Source organism: Triticum urartu, chromosome 2A, assembly GCF_056163025.1.
Source record: "Triticum urartu cultivar PI428250 chromosome 2A, HENAU_Tu73, whole genome shotgun sequence".
NCBI lineage: Eukaryota > Viridiplantae > Streptophyta > Magnoliopsida > Poales > Poaceae > Triticum > Triticum urartu.
The window spans coordinates 755,363,079-755,379,420 of record NC_141874.1 but is presented as its reverse complement, the minus strand read 5'-3'; the positions used below and the strand labels follow the sequence as shown (position 1 = coordinate 755,379,420).

The following is a 16,342-nucleotide window of genomic DNA, read 5'->3' as shown; positions in this document are numbered from 1 at the left end:
CTTTTCTTCTCCTTCGAAGGTTAGGTATCCGGTCGTTAGTTCAGCGCCGCATAAATACTGACTTTAAAAGGGGCGACTCCCGCGTGTGCTTAAGTTGTTTCAAGCTTGTAAAGACTCACGATCGGAAGATTGACCTGGTTTTCTTTCAGCTGAAACTCTACCTAATGGTTCAGATTCCCCGGGTCCATGGGTCCATGGCCGCTTAGCTTAGACAGCCTTGTTAGAGACATGAATGCGGGGTTCGGTTTCCAATTGATTTGTATTCACCGGGACCTCCCCTTATTGGATTTTCTCCACTTTTCTAGTTGTTGTGGAAGGAATGTTGAGCAAATGAGTTTAAGGGGTGGTTTTCTGTTTACTTTTTTTCAGCCTACGTCGTCTCACTTCTAGAACCTCACAATCATCAGTGTCTGAAGTTTCATGATGAATATTGGTTTCACATTTTATTGCTTACGTGAGGAAATATCAATTTGGAACTCAAATTTGTATTTGAGTTATGATGAGGAGTGAGGTAGATTTGCATTGTTGAAGAAACTGAAGAAAAAGGATGCTACTATGGCTTGCTTGTGGCTCTTTCTTCTATTGGCTAGTCTCAGGCATGATAGTTTCAATTTCTTTTGGAAAGCAAGTGCGGCTCAGTCATAAGTGTTAGTAATAGCATGAAGTAAGTTGTCGGTAGCCGGCATTAGGTAAAAGGAAAAGCTTCTCAAAAGCATCCAGAAACATCATAGAATGGTGATCGAGATCACCTTCACGGGAATCATCCTTTGCAAATTGGGGGAAGGGAACCAATCAAGTCACCAAGAAGTTCCCGAAACTTGGTTTAGTATTAAGGTTCTTCTCTTCCAGCATTTAGTATTCAAGTTCTTCTCTTCCAGCCCCCCGGCCCCTCTTTGATAAGGAAAGTTTTCATTTCTAAAATAAAAAATGACAAATATGGTTCGATGGCTCTTCTCCACTAGCAGGTTTACTGCTTTCTATTTGCACTTTTGTATTAAGTTTCCTTATATATACTATTTTTTATTATTTTCTATTTGTCTATTTTTATTTATTTTGTGTTTTATTTCTATTATTCTTATCCCCATTTTAAATCTTTTCGGAGCCTCCTTCCTTATTACTCTTCCTCCAGAGATTCAGGATCCCCAAGCTCTAGCTCATTTAGCAGGGCTAAACTTCTATCTGAGCCTTCACGAGCAGGATCCTGGATGGGTTACGTTCATTCAGAACGAGCTTAATCACAATACCCCTCTGGAGGACATACCTGGACGGCTTAAGCTCTTCCTAATGGAAGAAAAGCTGTCTAGTATGCAACAAGATGTCATTCAGGAATATGTGGCGCTTTATCAAAGAATAGGGCCTTATCTACCGATCGAGCCCTACTTGGTCGATGAAGCGCTTCGTTCCTATCTGGACCATATTCACGCAACTGATTCTTTCACTGTTCTCCAAGCGTCTTATCAAGATCTGCGGGAGATTGAGGGAGGATCTGTTTTCTTTAGAAATGATGTTTCCCACAATTGGGATCTCCTTGAGGCGGAAAGCTCCGCAAGGAGGTGCCTAGAAGTGGAACGGAGGATCCGATGGGAAGAAATCCCCAAGAGCAAGGCAAGTCTCGAAAGAGCTGAGCACGAGCATGCTCTCGACTTGTTTAAGTCGGAGGATCTTAGAAGGGAATTAGAAAAAAAAGCGGGGTAGCTCAGTAATTCTGATTCTTTTCTCTTCCATCCCCCGGGCCCCTCTTTGATAAGGAAAGTTTTCATTTCTAAAATAAAAAATGACAAATATGGTTCGATGGCTCTTCTCTACTAACCACAATGATATTGGGACTCTCTATTTCATCTTTGGTGCCATTGCAGGAGTGATGGGCACATGCTTCTCTGTACTGATTCGTATGGAACTAGCCTAACCCAGTGATCAAATTCTTGGTGGGCATCATCAACTTTATAATGTTTTAATAACGGCTCATGCTTTTTTAATGATCTTTTTTATGGTTATGCCGGCAATGATAGGTGGATTTGTTAATTGGTTTGTTCCGATTCTGATAGGTGCACCTGACATGGCATTTCCACGATTAAATAATATATCATTCTGGTTGTTGCCACCAAGTCTAATGCTCCCATTAAGCTCAGCCTTAGTAGAAGTGGGCAGTGGCACTGGGTGGACAGTCTATCCGCCCTTAAGTGGTCTTACCAGCCATTCTGGAGGAGCAGTTGATTTAGCAATTTTTAGTCTTCATCTATCAGGTACTTCATCAATTTTAGGTTCTATCAATTTTATAACAACTATCTTCAACATGTGTGGACCTGGAATGACTATGCATAGATTACCACTTTTTGTGTGGTCCGTTTTAGTGACAGCATTCCTACTTTTATTATCACTTCCGGTACTGGCGGGGGCAATTACAATGTTATTAACCGATCGAAACTTTAATACAACCTTTTTTGATCCTGCAGGAGGGGGAGACCCAATATTATACCAGCATCTCTTTTGGTTCTTCGGTCATCCAGAGGTGTATATTCTCATTCTGCCTGGATTTGGTATTATTAGTCATATCGTATCGACCTTTTCAAGAAAACAGGTCTTCGGGTATCTACGCATGGGTTATGCCATGATAAGTATAGGTGTTCTTGGATTTCTAGTTTGGGCTCATCATATGTTTACTATGGGCTTAGACGTTGATACGCGTGCCTACTTCACCGCAGCTACCATGATCATAGCTATGCCCACAGGAATCAAAATCTTTAGTTGGATTGCTACCATGTGGGGAGGTTCGATACAATACAAAACACCCATGTTATTTGTTGTAGGGTTCATCTTTTTGTTCACCATAGGAGGGCTCACTGGAATAGTTCTATCAAACTCTGGGCTAGACATTGCTCTACATGATACTTATTATGTGGTTGCACATTTCCATTATGTACTTTCTATGGGAGCCGTTTTTGCTTTATTTGTTGGATTTTACTATTGGGTGGGTAAAATCTTTTGTTGGACATATCCTGAAACATTAGGCCAAATCCATTTTTGGATCACTTTTTTCGGGGTTAATCTGACCTTCTTTCCCATGCATTTCTTAGGGCTTTCGGGTATGCCACGTCGCATTCCAGATTATCCAGATGCTTACGCCAGATGGAATGCTCTGAGCAGTTTCCGTTCTTATATATCCATAGTTGGGATTCGTCGTTTCTTCATAGTTGTCGCAATCACTTCAAGCAGTGGAAAGAACCAAAAATGTGCGGAAAGTCCTTGGGCTGTTGAACAGAATCCAACCACACTAGAATGGTTGGTACAAAGCCCTCCAGCCTTTCATACTTTTGGAGAACTTCCTGTCGTAAAAGAGACAAAAAGCTAAAAAAACCTCTCCTAACTATGAAGGAAGTTTCATAGAGATAGGTGTGGGGAAATAAGTTCTTCATTTGAAGAGTTAGTTGGCTGGCCTACCGGCCCGCGGATTAGGTTGGCTTTTATCACCAACTGAACTGCGTAACCAAAGTGATTCCTTCTTGGTGGAGAGGTGGGTCCTGGTCCAACCTAAGTCAGTTCGAACCTGACGGGTCGTTGGTTCGTGTGGAGAATCTCTCTCCTTACTCAGGATTTCTTTATCTTCGAGGCGAGGCATATTCATATGTCAAAGAAGGGGGAAGTGTCTCCATTTACGCTCATAGAACCCGGAAAAAAGAATGTACCGTCATTTAAGGACCAAGGATGCGATGTGAGAAGCGTAGGTCGGAGTAGCAGGAGTATGCGACAAGCAGTTGCATGTTTGATGTGGGTCTGTAACGAGATGAATTAGAACACTTGGAATTCTCACGGATATAGCTGCCACGAGGGTTCTTTCGCACTTAATAGATTCATTCCTTCGTTACGCCGGTTGAGGGTACCTGCCGTTCAGAGATGCTATCAGAGTAGGAAAGTTAGCCAAGTTATCCTTCCTAGTTTAGATAAAGCACCCCGATAATACCAGACGCAACCCGATCATTGTATACATATCATTGTGGAATTTGAGTAAATTCTCTCTGCCTTTCCCATTTCCAATTCAAAAACCACTAGGCATAGAAGGAAATCTTTCCCGGTAGAAGGTTCTCAGTAATCAGCAGTGGGAATAAGCCCTTCCAGTCTTGTTCGCCTAAGAATGTTTTGGAGGAGGAACCTATGGGAACGGCAGTCATGCATCAAGATTATTAGTTGCTTACCGCTGCACATTTTATCAAGATCAACTTGTGGGAATAGCCGTCCCTTCCTTACCAAAGAAAGAAAAAAGGAATGATGCGGTCTGGTTTACAAGTAAGAAAGAAATAGAATAAGGGTTCAAGGTATAAGTGTTCTCCCTGAGTATGCACCGTTGCTACAGTTCGTCGTGCCGAGACACCACGTGATGATCGGGTGTGATAAGCTCTACGTTCACATACAATGGGTGCAAGCCAATTTTGCACACGCAGAATACTCGGGTTAAACTTGACGAGCCTAGCAGATATGGCCTTGGAACACTCAGACCGAAAGGTCGAACGTGAATCATATAGTAGATATGATCAACATAGTGATGTTCACCATCAAAAACTACTCCATATCCCGTGATGATCAGACATGGTTTAGTTGATTTGGATCATGCGATCATTTATATGACTAGAGGGATATTTATTTAAGTGGGAGTTCTTAAGTAATATGATTAATTGAACTTTAATTTATCATGACCTTAGTCATGATAGTTATTTTGCATGTCTATGTTATTGTAGATCAATGGCCGATGCTACCATTCCTTTGAATTTTAATGCGTTCCTGGAGAAAGCTAAGTTGAAAGATGATGGCAGGAACTACACGGACTGGGTCCGTATCTTGAGGATTATTCTCATTGATGCACAGAAGATTTACGTCATGGAAGCACCGTTAGGTGTACCACCCGTGCCAGCAACTGCAGACATTGTGAATGCCTGGCAGACGTGTGTTGATGACTACTCGATAGTTCAGTGTGCCATGCTTTACGGCTTAGAATCGGGACTTCAAAGACATTTTGAATGTCATGGAGTATATGAGATGTTCCAAGAGTTGAAGTTAATATTTCAAGCAAATGCCCGAGTTGAGAGATACGAAGTCTCCAACAAGTTCTATAGCTACAAAATGGAGGAGAATAGTTCTATCAGTGAACACATACTCAGAATGTCTGGGTACCATAACCACTTGACTCAATTGGGAGTTAATCTTCCTGATGATAGTGTCATTGACAGAGTTCTTCAATCACTACCACCAAGCTATAAAGGCTTCGTGATGAACTATAATATGCAAGGGACGAACAAGACTATTCCCGAGCTCTTCGCAATGCTAAAGGCTACGAAGGTAGAAATCAAGAATGAGCATCAAGTGTTGATGGTCAATAAGACCACTAGTTTCAAGAAAAAGGTTAAAGGGAAGAAGAGGAACTTCAAGAAGAACGACAAGAAAGTTGTTGCTCAAGAGAAGAAACCCAAGTCTCGACCTAAGCCTGAAACTAAGTGCTTCTACTGCAAAGGGACTGGTCACTGGAAGCGGAACTGCCCCAAGTATTTGGCGGATAAGAAGGATGGCAAAGTGAAAGGTATATTTGATATACATGTTACTGATGTGTACCTTACTAATGCTCGTAGTAACACCTGGGTATTTGATATTGGTTCTGTTGCTCATATTTGCAACTCGAAAGAAGGGCTACAGATTAAATGAAGATTGGCTAAGGACGAGGTGATGATGCGCGTGGGAAATGGTTCCAAGGTCGATGTGATCGCCGTCGGCACACTACCTCCACATCTACCATCGGGATTAGTTTTAGACCTGAATAAGTGTTATTTGGTGCCAGCGTTGAGCATGAACATTATATCTGGATCTTGTTTGATGCGAGACGGTTATTCATTTAAATAAGAGAATAATGGTTGTTCTATTTATTTGAGTAATATCTTTTATGGTCATGAACCCTTGCTATGTGGTCTATTTTTGTTGAATCTCGATGGTGATGAAACACATATTCATAATATTGAAGCCACAAGATGCAAAGTCGATAATGATAGTGCAACTTATTTGTGGCACTGCCGTTTGGGTCATATCGGTATAAAGTGCATGAAGAAACTCCAAGCTGATGGACTTTTGGAATCACTTGGTGCTTGCGAACTGTGCCTCATGGGCAAGATGACTAAAACTCCATTCTCTGGATCAATGGAACGAGCTACTGACTTATTGGAAATAATACATACCGATGTATGCGGTCCAATGAGTGTTGAGCAACGTGGCGGGTATCGTTATTTTCTTACCTTTACAGATGATTTGAGCAGATATGGGTATATCTACTTAATGAAGCATAAGTCTGAAACATTTGAAAAGTTCAAACAATTTCAGAGTGAAGTGGAAAATCATTGTAACAAGAAAATAAAGTTTCTACGATCTGATTGTGGAGGCGAATATTTGAGTTACGAGTTTGGTCTTCATTTGAAACAACATGGGATAGTTTCATTGTTAACGCCACCTGGAACACCACAGCGAAATGGTGTGTCCGAACGTTGTAACTGTACTTTATTGGATATGGTACGATCCATGATGGCTTTTACTGATTTACCGCTATCATTTTGGGGCTATGCTTTAGAGACGGCTGCATTCACTTTAAATAGGGCACCATCAAAATCCATTGAGACGGCGCCTTATGAACTGTGGTTTGGAAAGAAACCAAAGTTGTCGTTTCTTATAGTTTGAGGACGCGATGCTTATGTGAAAAAGCTTCAACCTGATAAGCTCGAACCCAAAACGGAGAAGTGTGTCTTCATAGAATACCCAAATGAGACTGTTGGGTACACCTTCTATCACAGATCCGAAGGCAAAATATTTGTTGCTAAAAATGGATCCTTTCTAGAGAAGGAGTTTCTCTCGAAAGAAGTGAGTGGGAGGAAAGTAGAACTTGATGAGGTAATTGTATCTTCTCCCTTATTGGAAAGTAGTTCATCACAGAAATCAGTTCCAGTGATTGCTACACCAATTAGTGAGGAAGTTAATGATGATGATCATGAAACTTTAGACCAAGTTACTACTGAACCTCGTAGGTCTTCCAGAGTAAGATCCGCACCAGAGTGGTACGGTAATCCTGTTCTGGAAGTCATGTTACTAGACCATGGTGAACCTACGAACTATGAGGAAGCGATGATAAGCCCAGATTCCACAAAATGGCTTGAGGCCATGAAACCTGAGATGGGATCCTGATAACCCGCAAGTATAGGGGATCACAACAGTTTTCGAGGGTAGAGTATTCAACCCAAATTTATTGATTCGACACAAGGGGAGCCAAAGAATATTCTCAAGTATTAGCAGTTGAGTTGTCGATTCAACCACACCTGGATAACTTAGTATCTGCAGCAAAGTATTTAGTAGCAAAGTAGTATGGAAGTAACGGTAATAGTGGCAAAAGTAATAGTAGCAGTTTTGTAGTAATTGTAACAGTGGCAACGACAAAGTAACTAAGCAAGAACAATATGTGAAAAGCTTGTAGGCATTGGATCGGTGATGGATAATTATGTCGGATGCTGTTGGGGATATAACTATTAGGCATGACCCGCCCAGGAGGGGCCGGGTCACACCTACGAGGAAGCCCACGAAAGAGACTTGAAGAAGACGGCTCACTTAAAGGCCCAAGGCCCAGAGGCGATTTAAAGCCTATAGAGATAAACCGCTGTGTATGCATAACTTGTATTGTAATAAAGGAATAGAGAGAGACCGAGCCGGACGTTGTTTATTAACTGGTCGGGACTCTGTGAGCCGGCGTGCATTGACCTCTGTATATAAAGGGACGACCCGGCAGCGGTTCAGGGCAAGTAACATCAGATCGAGAACTAGGTCAAGAGGATTCGCTCCCTGGTTATGGATTCATAAGCAATCCCACCCAAAACTGGATCGTAGGCTTTTACCTTCACCGAAAGGGGTCGAACTAGTATAAACCTCGTGTCCTTTGTCCCGTTTAACCCCTTTAAGCTTCCTAGTTGTGATGGCTCCACGACTAAGTCCTTACGCTAGGACATCTGTCGTGACAATTCCACGACAGTTGGCGCCCACCGTGGGGCCAGCGCATGGTGGATTTGAGTTCTTGAATGGCAGCTTCGAAGGACTCAAGGGATACGCTGTGGGTCGGATGACCAAGAGTCGTCGCGGCAAGCTCTACATCGACGACGCAGGCTGGGGCCCCGACGCCGGCTCAATTGAGTACGGGTACCGGGTCCCCTTCGGCGGAATCCACGTCTTCATTGGCAAGATCGGCGAGCCGGGCCCTGAGCCGGACATCTGCACCGACATCATCAAGACGGCTCAGCGTGCGAGACCCGCCCGGGCTCAACCCGCCATGAGGCGTGCCTTCGTGGGATGCATCCACTGAGGGGAATTTTCTGAAGGATCTGTCTCCGGCGGTGAGACGGCCATCTACTTTGATGGTGAGTCATCCATAGGGGAGACGGATTCATTGCAAGACAGCGGGCTTGGGGGCTGTTTCGTTGGCTGCAGTATTCCAGACCCCTTTGAGCCACTGATTAGAGTCGGAATCTTCATGGCAGGTACCCAACCTGCGTTAACTTCATCAACTGCGGCGGCAATGATCTCCGGGACAACAGCAGCCGGGGCAGGAGGCCCTGTGTGCTCGCCGGCTCAGGTGTTGATGGATCTCACTGATAAGTTGATGACCCTATATTAACCGTCGTGGTCAACCTGGCGGATCAGGCTCAACATGATGCGGAGGTGGCACAGTTGAAGCTCGATATAGCACAAGCTAAAGAAAACCTGGCAGCAGAAGACGTCAGGATGACGGCTGAGCGGGCGGCTCTGGATGCCCGAGCACAGCAGATTCAGTCACAGGCTTTTCAGCTCATGATGGAGCAGAATGCGTCAAATGAGGTTATGAGGATAAGGTACCAGAAGGCTCAATCTCGTCTGCCTCCGGTTTATGATCCTAGGAACCTTTTCCAGACCCCCGGAGTGGGACCCAGCAACCCGCTGGGAGTAAACCAGGTCATAGTGCCCGAGACCAACACACCGATCCAACCACAGGTTATGGGACTCCCACGTCTAAATACTGCTCCGCTTCCTTATGTGCCGACACGACCGGGTCATTATTCTAACCCGCTGGAGAACATGATTGCGACGTCGGCACGACTGGTGGCTCGCCCAGCTGATGGCGATTCTCCAGCGGCGATTGAGACACGATGGATCAGAGATCTTCTTCAGACAGCCTTAGCACAGCAGGGGGCATACTCTTACAGTAGAGACATGATTCATTCAACCCCACGTCCAAGCCGGAGCAAGAGTTATAGCAGGCATCTGGACTCGCCGGCCGTTTCAAGCAATGCCCAGCGCCGCGATCTACCGCGCGGGTACGGCCCGGCTCAGGGTGGGGCTCCTAATGTGCATAATCAGGACAGAGTGCGTCAGCAAATTAAGCAGGCAGCTCAGCAGGCAGCGCAGCTGGCGGCTCAACAGGCAGCAGAAATAGCAGCTTAGCAGGCGGCTTATCAGCCCCTGCCGGTTTACCCGACAGCGTCAATGGAGGCAGGTGTGGCTACCAGGACCGGGGGTGTGCCTTGTTTGGTGCCGGCTCTCCGTAACGAGCGGTTGCCCTAGGATTTTAAGGGGCCTCGTAAGGTGCCTAATTACACGGCTGATTTGCAGCCTGCGGCGTGGATTGAGAGTTTTGAGATGGCCATGGAATTGCCGGAAGTTAATGATGCTGCAGTGGCCAAGTACTTCGCCATGATGCTGGATGGAACGGCTCGTAATTGGTTGAAGGCGTTGCCACCTAATTCTGTTAGTTCATGGGCAGAGGTAAAGGAGAAGTTTATCCAGAACTTTAAAGATACATGTAAGCAGCCCATGTCAATTGTGGACTTGACTAGTTGCAGGCAACAAGAGGGTGAGTCCACGACCCATTGGGTGCTGGGTTAAGGAGATAATACATTCCTCTGATAAGATGGATGTCGGTTCTGCAGTATTGATGTTAGAGCAAAATTTCCGTTTTGGGCCTCTGAAGATTAAGCTAGGGCAACTCAAGTGCGATTGTTCTGACATGGACCAGCTGATGGCGGCTCTCGTTAATTATGCTGACTCTGATAGTACCAAGGATCCCGAGTCTGACGACGAGAAGGCAGGGAAGGGAAAGGAGAGCAGCAATGTTAAGGGTCCTCAACCTGGCCCGGCGAATCAAGGCGGCAACAATAAACGTAAGGCGGATGGTAGCTCAGAGTTTGTGGCTAACACCAATATGCAGGGCAACAATCAGCGGCGTAAGGGGAGTCCACCTCCTCGATCGGGCGGGTCAGGTCCTACCCTTGAGAAGTTGTTAAATGAACCTTGCCCGAAGCACGCCACTGAAAAAAAGCCGGCTACTCACCTGTGGAAGGATTGCACTATCATGAAGGCCTTCAAAAATTTCAACATATTCAATGGTAATCACAGGTCGGGTGGTGGTTCAGGAGGCGGCGGCTTTCATGGCCCGAACAATGGAGGTGGCGGTGCTGGTTCCAGTTTTCAAGACCACCAGAACAATCAAGGCAATTTCAATCAGGGTGGTCAAGGCGGCTACAATCAACAGTCTGGCCAAGGGGGTCAGCAGCAGCAGCAGTCTGGCTATCAGAGTAATCCAAAGCAATTGATCAGTGGACAATATCATGTTTTCACCACAAGTTTATGTAAGCGGGATTAGAAGCTTCACAAGAGGGCAGTGAATGCCATTGAGCCGGCAGTTCCTCGATACTTGCGATGGTCTGAGCAGGCCATTATGTGGAGTCGGGAGGATCACCCGCCCCGGGTTGACAATCCGGGTCACTTGGCTTTGGTGGTAGCACCCCAAGTTGGGGGGTACAAGTTCACTAAGGTACTCATGGATGGAGGCAGCAGCATCAATATCCTTTATTATGAGACCTTCCGTCGTATGGGGTTAACAGATAAAAAACTTAAGGAGTCCAATACTGTTTTTCACGGCGTAGTTCCTGGTAAATGGGCATACCGAGTGGGAAAGATCAAACTGGAAGTAGCCTTCAGAGATGAGTATGATTCGAGGTCCGAGAAATTAACTTTTGAGGTGGTCAAGATCAGGAGCCCGTATCATGCTCTGTTTGGGCGACCGGCTTACGCCAAGTTTATGGCACGACCGTGTTATGTTTATCTGCAGCTGAAGATGACGGATCATAAAGGAACCATTACGGTTCATGGCAGTCGAAAGGTGGCTCTGGAGTGCGAGGAATGCGACGCGGCTTATGCTAAGTCAGTTTGTGCTGCAGAAGAGTTAAAGTATTATAAGGACAATGTTGACCCGGCAGATATGACATCTTTGAAGAAGCCCACCACGGAGCATGAACCGGAGATGAAGTTTAAATCAGATGAGCACACCAAGATGGTTGACTTTGTTCCTGGCGATTCATCTAAACAGTTCAGCATTAGTGCCAATCTGGATCCCAAATAGGAAAGCGCGCTCATCGAGTTCATCCGTGAGAATCGGGACCTCTTCGCATGGAAACTTTCTGACATGCCGGGTGTACCGAGAGAACTCGCTGAGCACACTCTCAATATTGATCCTAAGTATAAGCCAGTCCAGCAGTTTCTTCGGCGGTTTAATGAGGAGAGGCGCAGGGCCATTGGTGAGGAAGTGGCCCGGCTCTTGGCAGCCGGGTTCATCATTGAGGTATTTCATCCTGAATGGTTGGCTAACCCGGTGCTAGTACTCAAGAAGAATGGCACTTGGTGTATGTGTGTGGATTACACGGATTTGAACAAGGCTTGTCCAGCTGATCCCTTTGCTCTCCCGCATATTGATCAAATCATTGATGCTACGGTGGGATGTGAGCATCTGAGTTTTTTGGATGCTTATTCTGGATATCATCAGATCAAGATGGCAGTTAAGGACCAGGAGAAGACAGCGTTCATTACTCCCTTTGGAGCCTTCTGCTATGTTTCTATGCCTTTTGGGCTCAAGAGTGCCCACGCGACTTATCAGCGTTGCGTGCAGAATTGCCTTCATACTCAGGTTGGCCGCAATGTGCATGCTTATGTGGATGATATTGTGGTGAAATCCAGAGAAAAGGAAACACTGATAGATGATCTCAAGGAGACCTTTGATAACCTCCGGGTCTATAATATGATGTTTAACCCAGCAAAGTGTGTCTTTGGTGTGCCAGCAGGCAAACTCTTGGGGTTTCTGGTTTCTAAAAGAGGCATTGAGGCTAACCCGGAGAAAATTAAGGCTATCACCTCTTTGGCAAAACCCAAGTGCATCAATGATGTTCAGCGTTTGGCGGGTCGTATTGCTGCTTTAAGCCGGTTAGGTGAGAAGGCCATACCACTCTATCAGATGTTGAAGAAAACAGATGACTTTGTCTGGAGTGATGCTGCTAACATTGCCTTTGAGGATTTGAAGAGACAATTGGCTGAGCCGCCGGTCCTTGCTACTCCCATTGATAAGGAGCCATTGTTGTTATATGTGGCTGCTAATGCACATGCTGCCAGTGTGGCCATTGTGGTGGAGCGTAAGGAATCTGGTAAGGAATACCCGGTTCAATGACCGGTTTACTACATCAGTGAAGTGCTTATTGAGTCCGAACAGAGGTATCCACATTGGCAGAAGCTTGTTTATGGGGTGTTCATGGCCAGTCGGAAGCTTAAGCAGTATTTCCTGGGACATCCCATCACTGTGGTCAGTTCTGCTCCTTTGGGGGATATCATCCAGAACAGAGAGGCCACAGGACGAGTCACCAAGTGGGCCATTGAGCTTGGACCTCATGGTTTAAAATATGTGCCTCGTACTGCTATCAAATCTCAAGCACTGGTGGATTTCATCAACGATTGGACAACGTTGCAGGTGCCTGAAGAGAAGCCGAATAACACATACTGGACAATTCACTTCGATGGATCCAGGCAATTGGAAGGCTCGGGGGTTGGGGTTGTTTTGGCTTCCCCTCGAGGTGACAAATTTTGTTATGTGCTAAGGTTGATGTTTCCCTGTACTAACAATGCAGCTGAGTATGAGGCCTTGCTCCATGGTCCTCGGATGGCTAAAGAGATGAACTTAAGCCGGGTAAGGTGCTTTGGCGACTCAGATTTGGTAGCTCAACAAGTCTCAGGCAAGTGGGATTCCAAAGATCCTCTCATGGCGGCTTATCACCGTGAAGTTGATGATGTGGCTGGGCACTTCAAGGGTTATCAAGTGGAACACATAGATCGCAGGAAGAATGAGGCGGCCGATGCTCTAAGCCGGCTTGGATCTCAGCGTAAACCGGTACCCCGAATACCTTTTTGGATGTTTTGCATAATCCTTCTATCAAGTTACCTACAGAGGAAGACTTGGTTGTGCCTGACCCAGAGGCATAGTTGGTGGCGTCTCTTCACGTCATCCTAGATTGGACAGTGCCATACTTGGCTTATATGACCCGGGGAGAATTTCCTGAGGATGAAACCTTGGCTATAACCCAGCGGTCTAAGTCAATGACGATTACCAATGGCGAGTTACATCATCGCAGTGTCACTCGGGCGTTTCAACGGTGTGTATCTCCTGAAGAAGGTCAAGAGATTCTTCGTGAGATTCATGAAGGAGATTGCGGCCATCACGCCAGTTCAAAGTCTCTTCTAGCCAAAGCTTTCTGTCACGGATTTTATTGGCTAACAGCTCATGCTGATGCAGAAGATCTGGTCTGTAAATGTGACGGGTGTTAGAAATTTTCACGGCGAGCTCATGTGTCGGCTCAAGAATTGAGGATGATACCAATTACTTGGCCATTTGCTGTGTGGGGGCTTGACATGGTTGGGCCTTTCAAAAGATCCAAGGACAAAAAGGCTCACCTTTTGGTGGCGGTGGATAAATTTACAAAGTGGGTGGAAGCAGAGCCGATCAGTAAATGTGACGCGGTGACGACGGTTCAATTCATGAAGAAGGTGATTTTCCGTTTTGGTTTCCCCCATAGCATCATAACTGATAATGGCACTAACTTGTCCAAGGGGGCTATGGAGGAGTTCTGTCAACGTGAGCATATCCGGCTTGATGTCTCATCAGTGGCTCATCCCCAATCCAATGGTCAAGCAGAAAGAGCCAATCAGGAGATTTTGAAGGGTATAAAGCCACGGCTTTTAGTTCCTTTGCAATGAATGCCGGGTTGTTGGGTGGAGGAGTTACCATCAGTGTTATGGAGCATCAATACTACCCCCAACAGATCTACGGATTATACCCCTTTCTTCATGGTTTATGGAGCAGAGGCGGTTCTTCCTAGTGACATCCGCCATGAGTCGCCCCGAGTGGCGGCTTATGTGGAAGCTAACAATGAGCAAGCATGTCGGGAGGCACTTGACCTATTGTATGAAAAGCGTGACTTGGCAGCAGCCCGCTCAGCGATTTACCAACAGGACATGCGGCGTTATCGCAGCCGCCGGGTTAAATCCAGAACCTTTCAAGAAGGCGACTTGGTGCTCCGGATCATCCAGGATCAGACTGATGCACACAAGTTATCCCCACCTTGGGAAGGGCCCTTTGTGGTCAGCAAGAATTTAAATAACGGGTCATACTACCTTATCGATATTCAAGAGCACAAAGACTCACGTAAGTCAGAGGAGGAGACCCGCCGGCCGTGGAATATAGCTCATCTTCGGCCTTACTACAGTTGAGCCACCGGCTCTCATGATGTACATATCTTGGTGATGTATATATTATAATAATAAAGCAGGACCTCTGTCCTTTTCATCCCCAAAGATCATATGTCTTCACTGTCATTACTTCAAAAAGACCATTGGGGGCTGATCATATTCGAATCTAGCTTAACCCCTTTGGCACAGCTTCCTGATCGTATTCGAATCATAGCTGTTCAAACAAACTTGATCACTTGGGGGTTGGGTCGTATTCGAATCATAGCTTAACCCCTTTTGGTCCGACTCAGATCGTATTTGAATCAGAGTCGTTAAATATTCTCAAGGTCACTTGGGGGCTTCCTGTTCAAACATAGGTCGTATTCTAACCAAAGAGAACATAGCTCTCGGTACCCACTTGATCGGCGCAATGCCAAAACCCACTTGGGGGCTTCTTGATCGTATTTGAATCATAGCTTAACCCCTCTTGGGTCCGACCCCGATCGTATTCAAATCAGAGTTGTTAAATATTCTTAAGGTCATTTGGGGGCTTCCTGTTCAAACATAGGTCGTATTCGAAACAAAGCGAACACAATTGTTGGTACCCACTTGATCGGCGCAATGCCAAAGCTACTGGGGACTACATGGTCGTATTCGAACCCTAGCTTAACCCCTTTGGGACGGTTTACTGATCGTATTCGAATCAGAAGCCTTAAGTTCGTCTTTCTATTCTTTTTTGTTTAAGTATTTTTTGAAAGAACACATTGGATTTGTCTTCTGACCTTTTTTGTCCATGATTTAAGACATATAAGGTTTTCGATTGAGCCGGCTTAACTTTGAGCAATCAATTGCCCGGCGTGTGACAAATTCCAAGAGAAGGTCATGGTTCATAAACTGATACATCACCCTTACTGTCCAGGTCATTTAAACCGGCAGTAAAAATTTGATATCTCAGGTATGATGTTATCACAGTTATATTACAAGTTCTGATCAGAATTGTTTATAACTTATATTTCACATTTATAAATATGTGGGATAATTATGACCCGCCCTGCGGTGAGCCGCCGAGGGTCTCTGTGATCTACCTCTCTGTGCAGGACTGACTACAGGATTTCTTGTGCACAAAGGAAATAGAAAAGCATAAGGCAGAGTAAATATATGAGGGCGATTTAAACAGTGTTAAGGCATCAAAACGTGCACAAAGGCACGACACAACAAACTCATTTCTACTCCTATTACATGACTCCCCGAGTCAAAATGATTAAGCATTGTTTTTTCACAAGGCTACAAACATGAGCCGCCCAACAGATTAGTTCTCTTGGTTGCCCAAAGCTTCTGGATCAACCCTTTCCACTTCTTCATCCTGCTCCTGGGCCTGGACGGTTGATCACGACCAGTCAATGCCACTCAAAGCTTTAAATTCAGATCCATCATCAACTAGCCCGGCCGGGTTAATCTCAGGAGCGAAGGTATGCTTACGATTTGGTGGAATCAGGCTTGTCAGGGTATATGGTGGTGTTGGGATTCTCCAGTTCTCTGCGTCATAACCCGCCTGGTACTTGGAGAGATCCGCTTCTTCAGCAATTAAAGTGGCCACAGGACGTATTGCCTTCACACAAGCAGCAAAATCTTCCTGTTCAAAGGGTGCACCGTCTTCTTTGAGGCTCGGATACCCAATAGCTATGTCTGCCGGGTCTAGTTCCGGAAGCCAAGCTTTGGCCCGGCTCAACGCAGATACAGCTCTGGCTCTCGCAAATGA

At 45.6% G+C, this 16,342-nt stretch overlaps 1 protein-coding gene across 1 annotated transcript; it reads left to right on the top strand.

Moving 5' to 3' along the window:
• Positions 1 to 559: 559 nt before the first annotated feature.
• LOC125532262 (uncharacterized) lies at positions 560 to 1,695 on the top strand. Its single transcript, XM_087540453.1, has one exon. The coding sequence runs from the start codon at positions 928 to 930 to the stop codon at positions 1,693 to 1,695; it is 768 nt and encodes a 255-aa protein (XP_087396579.1). The 5' UTR covers positions 560 to 927.
• Positions 1,696 to 16,342: the final 14,647 nt, after the last annotated feature.